This window comes from Bufo bufo, chromosome 4, assembly GCF_905171765.1.
Source record: "Bufo bufo chromosome 4, aBufBuf1.1, whole genome shotgun sequence".
Taxonomy (NCBI): domain Eukaryota; kingdom Metazoa; phylum Chordata; class Amphibia; order Anura; family Bufonidae; genus Bufo; species Bufo bufo.
Genome location: NC_053392.1, coordinates 19,111,108 through 19,120,563, shown reverse-complemented (window position 1 = coordinate 19,120,563; position 9,456 = coordinate 19,111,108). Strand labels below are relative to the sequence as shown.

The following is a 9,456-nucleotide window of genomic DNA, read 5'->3' as shown; positions in this document are numbered from 1 at the left end:
TCTCATCCCTGCATCTCACCGATTTATTAATAGAAGACGGAGAAGCTAAGCCTGATTACAGAAACTGACTCTGGAACCTCCAGATCTGATGTAAGAAAAGAGTCACATTACAATAAATCAAAATTCTACAGATTTTCTGATCAGAAATTTCTTCCTGCACAACCTATAAATGTGTTAATAAACTTATAAAAGCAAAATGTCACAATCAGTGATAAGCGAAACTGATCATGGCGGTAGAGAACAATAACCCTATTCATTTGCAACGCACAAGACAAGTTTATATGACAGATATATAGAGGCCGATCCATGATCCACTGATCACTGCAGATCTACAATACGAGGAAGCCTATCCTTCTGTGGTTATCCTTGGTCAACACTTTATTTGCCGATAATCTTCCAACCACTCATCCTAGAAGAGATGAAAAAGTCATTTGTAATGTTTATAATATAAACCATTTTTGGTACACACTAATCAGAAGAGTGTTCCCAATGTATTCTGACCTCTACCACTTATTCTTCACACCACCCCAACCTTGTGTCACCCTGGTGCTCAGAAATAGTAGACATTGGCCTTCACAATGACATAGAATGATAAGATTACCCTGTAGAACAATAGAAGTAGGAAAAAAAATATGTACGCACTTCACTGCTGCATTTATTTGTGGTGAAAGGGTTTAAGTGGCCTCTTTCAGTCCAAAACGAAAAATAGATATGCATTTCACTTCTGCAGTTATTATTATTTCAGTACAAAAACAAAATATATTCAGCGTTCACTGTTGCAGGTATATGCGGAAAAACATTTAGTGATTTATTTCGGTCGGAAAAAACGAATTGGCTTCAGCGTTCAGCGTTGCATCATCTTTATTTGACCCTTCTTCTGATCTGTCAGAAGGAAGGAAAAATGTGACGCACAACGGATCCTGTCTGTGTCCCCAAAATTTTAGGGCTTCTAGATTTCCACTATGAGTATACGTGATATGTCTATAAAGTGAAGTGTCCTTTTCCGTATTGTTGGGGGGGGGGGGGTAATAATTCAATTAAGAATTATTAATTCTGGTCATAAAAATAATTAACATTATACAATGATACACAGGTATTATAAAAATATGCAGATTTATTGGTTACAAGGTTATATACATATATAAGTCAATAAACACAATGATACATACAAATGAATATATATAGCGTTAATATAAAGCATTACAAGCTTAACAATACATGTGAGTGGAAATAACTGGTCACATTATAACCAAGCTATTATTAGGTTAGGATATCAAAATATGAACATAAGTTATATACATTACATCTGTTCAGAGAAAACCTCATGATATCAGGACGGGCATGTCTAATCCTAGACATCAATATGGAGTGCTAAATACATTCTGCCCCCCCTAACCAACTACACATCATATGGCTTCAAGATGGGCAAATCCATCCAATGATATAACTTAGAAGAGATAATTGTATCCTTCCGCCCCATCCTGGACTATTTTCACACATATAACTTTGGTAAGAATATTAAGACAGATAAGGCTACTTTCACACTTGCGTTTGGAGCAGATCCGTCTGGTGTCTGCACAGACGGATCCGCTCCTATAATGCAGACATTTGGATCCGTTCAGAATGGGTCCGTCTGCATTAAAGTTTAGAAAAAATTCTAAGTGTGAAAGTTGTTCAGACGGATCCGTCCAGACTTTACATTGAAAGTCAATGGGGGACGGATCCGTTTGAAAATTGAGCCATATTGTGTCAACTTCAAACGGATCCGTCCCTATTGACTTACATTGTAAGTCTGGACGGATCCGTTTGCCTCCGCACGGCCAGGCGGACACCCAAACGCTGCAAGCAGCGTTCAGGTGTCCGCCTGCTGAGCGGAACGGAGGCCAAGCGGAGCCAGACTGATGCATTCTGAGCGGAGCGGAGGCTGAACGCTGCCAGACTGATGCATTCTGAGCGGATCCGCATCCACTCAGAATGCATTAGGGCAGTACGGATGCGTTCGGGGCCGCTTGTGAGAGCCTTCAAACGGAGCTCACAAGCGGAGCCCCGAACGCTAGTGTGAAAGTAGCCTTACAGGGATCTAGGATCTTAAATGGGAAGGACTTGAAACAAGTCCTTCCTGTGGGAATCCATCACTTAGCTTGGCGAAGAATGTTCTATCAATATATATATAAAAGCAATAATTTAATGCTTTGCTAGATTATGAGTCTAGATTCTTCTGCAGGTAGAATGAAGCCTCACAATATCCTAAGACTACATCTCAATATGGAGATGATCAATTTATTTAATTATTTATTTATTCGCCAATCTAGATGGTATAATTTCACCCACACGATCAAATTAGTCTTAATAAAATGAAATATCATTTTCTGTGTCTCTTACCAAGTCCTAGTAGGAATCTCACTTCTGCTCCTAGGAAAGCTGGGTGGTCCATCATAGCACATCTCACCATGGCTTTCATTTAGATAGACCCCTCTAGAGAGCTCAACTTCTCTCTTTTCCTCCTTTTCTCTCTTTCTTTCTCTTCCCCCCGTGTATGGTTTATGATCACAAACTTATCAGTTAGACACACCTTCCTAGTTTGGAACTTTCCAATCATTGTCGGATGGGCGTGACCATTGATAAAAATGTGACATCATAACCTTACCCAGAATGCACTTTTGCTACTGTTGTATTGTCACCTACTCATACCTAGGTGGCACTGCTGTATAAGCTATCTGCATCATAGTATAAAGGGTTAACTTATGTAAGTCTGAATATACATTTTGACCTTAGAAGCATTAATTCAAAGCCATAGGGATTAATTCTGACACTTGTAGCAATTAGAGACAGACCTCTAGGCGTCTCTCTGAATGTTTCTCACACTGTTGATTTATTGATATGAATGGCCTTGTTTTCTCCCAGAGATATCAGTACCTCCTCTGTCATACCAAAGATGTGATTAATGGTTACAAAATACACATCTTCACAGACACTCTTCTAATGAGAAATATATACAATATACTGGATACATGTTGTTTTCATAACATATAACAATATAATATAAAGTAATATATATATATATATATATATATATATATATATATATGTCCTACTGATTGTCTTATGCTAAGGACTAACTAAGGCTCATTAAATTAATATATGAATTATATATTTTGCTTCATTAATAAATGCCTAATTGTATAGGTAATTATCACCAGCTGCATAGAGCTTATCTTTATCTCCCGTCATAAATTTAAAAGTAGACAAGGAGGATTCTTCTCAGACTGGTATATTTATGAGAAGAATAACCCTGAAGAGTATAAACCTTTGTGTGACCTTAATTTGGCCTACTCAAGACATACAAAATTGTAACTATAGTCAAGCATGGCTCTTGGAGGTAATGAACATCCATCTTGACAATAATGAATTGGATATGAATGTATTTACCTATGAAAAGGCACAACGGTATTAATGGCACTGATATGCACTGATATTCTCCGTCTGAGTTCCTGTGTTGTTTTGCCCACATATAATTTTGGGCAGGTGCACGACGCCACATAATAATAATGGCACTATTGCGGCAATTAAAGAAATCTCTAATTATATATTCACGTCCATCAACTGGGTTCTTACATTTCTTTATTCTCGGAATATATTTACAAAATGTGCAATTGCCACATGGGAAGGAACCCACAATACTAGATTTTAACCAATTTTCACTTTTTGTCTCTCTTGTAGGTAGAAAACTATGGACAAGTTTGTCCCTGAGGTTTTGTCCCCTTCTATATGTGACGCTGGGGTATGGTGATAATACCGTCTTCAGTTCTCCATCACTGGTGAGTATTTTCCAATGTTTTCTCAAAATCTTCATTATTTGTTGATGGTTGCAATCATAGCACCTATACGGTACCGATACGGAAAAGGACACTTCACTTTATAGACATATCACGTATACTCATAGTGGAAATCTAGAAGTCCTAAAATTTTGGGGACTGGCTAAAATCAAATTGGGACCAAGAAGTGGCAATCTGGACCAGAAGCTTCTCCAGGAAGAAGCAAAATGGATCCATAGATCACAGACCCTTAGCCCTAAAGGCCTGAATGATGGCTTTTCGTACACGGCCTTCATTTAACATGCCAACATTGTACTATTAAGAAAGTAATATAAATACATGATTCCATGAAAATTCATAATAGGGGATCATCTGGACCCTTGTATATTTGCAAAGAAATATATGCCCGCCCAGTAATTCCACAGTTTTGACTGATTCTATTGTTATAGTGTTATCATCTAAACTACAGCACCATACTGTATAATGGAAAGAGGAATTTATATAATAATTATCCCCTAAGAAATAGGTTTGACCGCATAAGTAGAACCAAAATAGAGGTGGTGCGTCTAAAATGACTTTAACAGTAGGGATACTGCCAGCAATACACTTATAGTTCCCTATCTATCCCCCCCCAAGAATCAAAATCATTGGAACATTCGGCTATTGACAGTAAAAAAGAAAAATTGGTAGACTAGTATGCAGAATGTCATGAATATAATAGAGAGAGATTAGCAGCAAGTGACATGGATATTATGCTCATGCTAGCTTGCTTACAGGAGGCCGTTATGTTTTGTTAGTCTAGTGTTATAGATAGAGAAGGACAACAAATCATCTGGAATTAGGGATTGAGAATCCTACCTAGGGTGACAGTGGAACGCACTAAGAGGAGGAGTTTGAGGACTGTCCAGGTTGATGGACGGCTGACGAAATCGGAGGGGGGGAAATACTAACGTCGCAGAACCGGTGACGTATCTAAGAGAAGCGGGCGCACAGCATGTGAGTAATGGGACGCGCCGGTAACTGATAGGAAGGCGCACCTCCCACTGTGGAGAATAGTGTTATGACAGGCTATGTTGAGCGGCTGGGCGGAGATTTTCGATGCATAAATAGTGGTCGATGCGAGCGCGTGCACGCTAAGGACCCCACTTCCCCTGACGAAGCCACACCAGTGGCAAAAGATGTCGGGGGGGGGGGGGGGCGCCATAGTGCAGTGTTAAGTTTTAGGCAGAACACAGTGAGAGAACTAGTTGGAGTTATAGGACCAGTTTCAGACCAGATAGCCACCGACAAATGGCAAGTTGTTAACATTAAATAAGCTTAGGCTTAGCTGACTAGAAATATGAGGCATAGTTAAGAGTGAACTGAATATAGGAGAGATCTCTAAACTCAGTTACTGTGTCGCAATCAACTGGCAACACACAGAACAGTGGAGACGATTGGCACACTGCATACAAGTGGCCACGTATTAGGAACACGGTGTACTGAGTGGTACAGCAAAATCACATATAAAATAAAAATAATTAACTCTCATCTGGCCGATATCCTAGTGCTATGACAAGACAGTGAAAGCCCTTCATCTCTGGTTCAAACTGGATACAAACAACGGCAGGGAACCTAACAGGTCACCTAATGGTCAAGTCCACATTGACGCCTCAAGGCGGGGCGGGAGTGGGACTGTATGACCAATAGATAAACACAGTGTTGAGACCACGGCGGTGTGCCAGAGGTCTAAAAGCATGCCAATAGGCAAAAGCAAAAGGGTGGATCTTACCAGTGGTGGACGTCAGGACCGTCTAGTCCAGTACCCAAGGGGAGGATATTCTCACGCTTGAATACGTCCTCCAGTGGGTTGTTACTTGGTGCAGGAGGGCCACAGGGAAAGTCTGTCCCTGTTAATGCCCTACTTGGCCTGTTGTGCCCTAAGGTAACCTCCTATCCCCGCAAGGGGTGGCCCCGTCCGGAACCTAACCCTAAATAAATGACCCTAGGTAACCCTGTCAGGGCAGGGGAAGTGGCTTAAACGACCAGGGTGTGTCGTGGAGATGGCAATGGTGAATAACTAATGTAAAGATATACTCAAAGTTCCTACGCGTTTCATATTGGAATATATCCTACTCTGAAGGAAGAGATCCTCTACTTCTGGAAGACCCCCTAACTCGTCAGGGGACAAGGGTCTCGAGTAGAGGAGGAGCCCCCACTCCCAGACCAGCTGGATGGTTCTAGCAGATGGAGGGGGGGGGGAATAGAGTCAAGGTTGCGCAGACTTAAAAGGATGTATTTAGTCCAAATCAACCCAGATACCTGCAAATGGAAAACAACAAAAAGGATCCATTCAGGTTCAGGACATGGCTGCGACTCTTACTGCTGGCATGTAAAGTTAGTTTACTTACTGTGTCACATGGAGCGCGTTTGGCCTTTACCATGGAGTGCGGCAGGGCAGTGGAGCTTACCGCCAGTCTGCCGGCATCTGTCAGCGCGACTGAGCGCGCTATTAGGTTTAAATAAAAGGGAAGGGGTTGCTGTGCGCATGCGTGATGGGCGTGGCCGCCGCTCACGTGATGAAATGTATGTCACCTGACGCGGCGGACCATGTACCCCCTAGCGCATGCGCACCTACCATGAGGGCAGCCCATTCGCAGTGCGGCTTCAGCAGCATCACGGCACACTCATAGGCGTCATCGCATGAGAGCGTGATCAGGGCGGAGCGCAGCGCCGGCTGTCCAAGAGAGGTAGCAGGAGTGGGAGGGCTCATGATTAAAACATAGCAGCTCCTACAACTACACTCCTGCTGATACTGGGGAGGATAATAGGCATCACCTCCAGTATGGGACCTAGGAGGGGACATTAATGGCAGTCAGACCCCTGGACCTAGATAAGATACATTGACTTTTATGAAAGATGATAATAACCGCTGCTCAATCAGTTGGGTCATTGACTTAAAATAACGCTTGCTGATGACAGATGAGAAAAGAGACAGAGAACAGCCCACAAGTGGGAGGGGTGAATCATCAGAGGGACAGGGGCATATAGATATAACTTAAATGCCTCATAGTCCACCTGAATTGGTCACCCCAACTAGTACGTAGACAAGAATATTATAGGGTGACGGGAACCAAACCGGGTCACAAAAAACAGCCAAATTGTAGCTGATCATTTAAGCCATGGTGGTTGGTAGTTTTCAATTTGAATATCCACTAGCACTCTCTCTGGAGGATCCTTTTATCCCAATCCCCCCTCGTGGTGGCTTCCTGATCACTTCTAGGCCTAAAAATGTGACCCTGTGACGCCCGCCGACCATGGGCAGAGTGAACGTGTCTCGCCACTGGGGTATCTCTGTTGTTGCGAATATCACCCATATGCTCGCCTATACGTACCCGTAGTTCCCTACGGATCTTGCCCACATATCTGATTCCACACTCGCAGGTAAGGAGGTAAATTACTCCTGCGGTGCGACAGTTAATGAAATCACGTATCTGGTGGGTAGAGCCCGTGGAGTTCAGTATCAGTGATTTACTCTGAGTGACAAACTTACAAAAACTGCAACGACCACACTTGAAGCATCCCAACACTGGTATGTCCAGCCACGTCCTTTTTTTGGAGGGATTAAAGTGGCTGTGGACAAATTAATCTCTGAGGTTGGTCCCTCTCCTGAAGGTCACTGATGGATGAGGACTGACCACATCGGCCAGATCCGGATCCATCAGGAGGGTATCCCAATTACATCCCAGGATCTCTTTGATTTGCCTGGCCGCTGAGTCAAATGTGCCAATGACTCGTAATTTCTTCTGTGGCTCGATTTTGGGGCCCCCAGTGGGAGGCAGCAGTATAGTGCGTGTCTCCTGTCGTGCTCTCTGATAGGCCTTTCTCAATGTGTTATCAGGATAACCTCGTGCACGAAAGCGCTTTCTTAACTCATTTGCCTGACGTTTGAACTCCCGTTGTTCCGAGCAGTTGCGTCTAATCCTTATATATTGGCCGACGGGAATCCCCCGCTTCAATGGGACAGGATGACAGCTGTCCCATCGAAGCAGTGAGTTTGTCGATGTCTCCTTTCGGTATATAGTGGTCTGCAGACCCCACTTGGTGTCCCTGGATATACAAATGTCCAGGAAAGGGAGATTATTTTGTGCAATGACTGAAGTGAACCTGAGATTGATGGTGTTGTGGTTAAGCTCCTCTACCAACCTCTTGAAGTCATCCTCTGGCCCGCTCCACAGAATTAAAATATCATCTATGTAGCGGGCCCAGAGGACGATGTACTCGGTGTACCAGTTAGGTGCATCGTTGAATACCACCAGCCCAGGAGCAGGTTCGCGTAATATGGCGCGCAGGAGCTGCCCATCGCGGTGCCCCTGAGCTGGTGGTATATCCGACCGTCAAAGAGAAAACAGTTGCTCGTAAGTACAAAATTCAAGAGATGGAGGACCAGCTCGTTATGTGCGGAGAACTGTAGTCCTCTAGCTCTCAGGAAATGTGCGGTGGCTAGGAAACTCTTATCATGAGGAATGGAGGAGTATAGGGCCTCGACATCAATTGATGCCAAGAACCGATTGGGTTCTAAATTAAGGTTCTCTAGCTTGGAGAGTAGATGGCCTGTGTCTCTCACGTAGGAAGGGAGTGATTGCACAAATGGACCCAGTATACGATCCATATAGATCCAATAGGGCCACTTCCCCTGCCCTGACAGGGTTACCTAGGGTCATTTATTTAGGGTTAGGTTCCGGATGGGGCCACCCCTTGCAGGGACAGGACCCCGTGTTAGGAGGTTACCTTAGGGCACAACAGGCCAAGTAGGGCATTAACAGGGACAGACTTTCCCTGTGGCCCTCCTGCACCAAGTAACAACCCACTGGAGGACGTATTCAAGCGTGAGAATATCTTCCCCTTGGGTACTGGACTAGACGGTCCTGACGTCCACCACCGGTAAGATCCACCCTTTTACTTTTGCCTATTGGCATGCTTTTAGACCTCTGGCACACAGCCGTGGTCTCAACACTGTGTTTGTTTATTGGTCATACAGTCCCACTCCAGCCCCGCCTTGAGGCGTCAATGTGGACTTGACCATTAGGTGACCTGTTAACCCAGGTTCCCTGCCGTTGTTTTTTAATGTTTGTTTGGTAGGGGTTTCCTCTTCCCAATCCTGGGATATTAATCATTCTAATAAACGTTAGGTTTTAATACATTACTGCCCCTTTTTTTCACTCATTTCTTATTACCGAGCAGTTTACCCCGGGGGGTGCCCTTGCACCTTCTCCCCTTAGGGACCACACTTCGTATTCTTCAAACTGGATACACATGAGCACAGAAAACTGATCCCTTGCTCCAAGTACCTTCATGGGTGATTTACCATGATAGGTATATATATTAACAAACATGGACTGTAACCATATCCCTGAGTTGTTGTTAGTAACAATCAATAGTGCATAGTCAAATATATGAGAAGCTAATATAGAATTAGTGAATCACGATTTTAACAATGAAAGAATAAAGATGTATTTTAGTATCAGTTAGAGACCCCTAAAGGGATTTTTTGGGTCTTTTGACCGCATGTTACATTAATACAGGATGTAACTCAGGATCAGTACAGGATAAGTAATGTATGTACACAGTGACTGCACCAGCAGAATAGTGAGTGCAGCTC

At 43.4% G+C, this 9,456-nt stretch overlaps 1 protein-coding gene across 1 annotated transcript in view; it reads right to left on the bottom strand.

Moving 5' to 3' along the window:
• The window catches only part of LOC120997018 (antileukoproteinase-like), a 29,207-nt gene continuing 19,751 nt past the window's right edge, over nucleotides 1-9,456 (bottom strand). Inside the window, exon 4 of the mRNA XM_040426925.1 lies at nucleotides 1-409. Within this exon, the coding sequence (XP_040282859.1) occupies nucleotides 405-409 (5 nt within the window). The 3' untranslated portion in view covers nucleotides 1-404. The remainder of the gene's footprint in view (nucleotides 410-9,456) is intronic.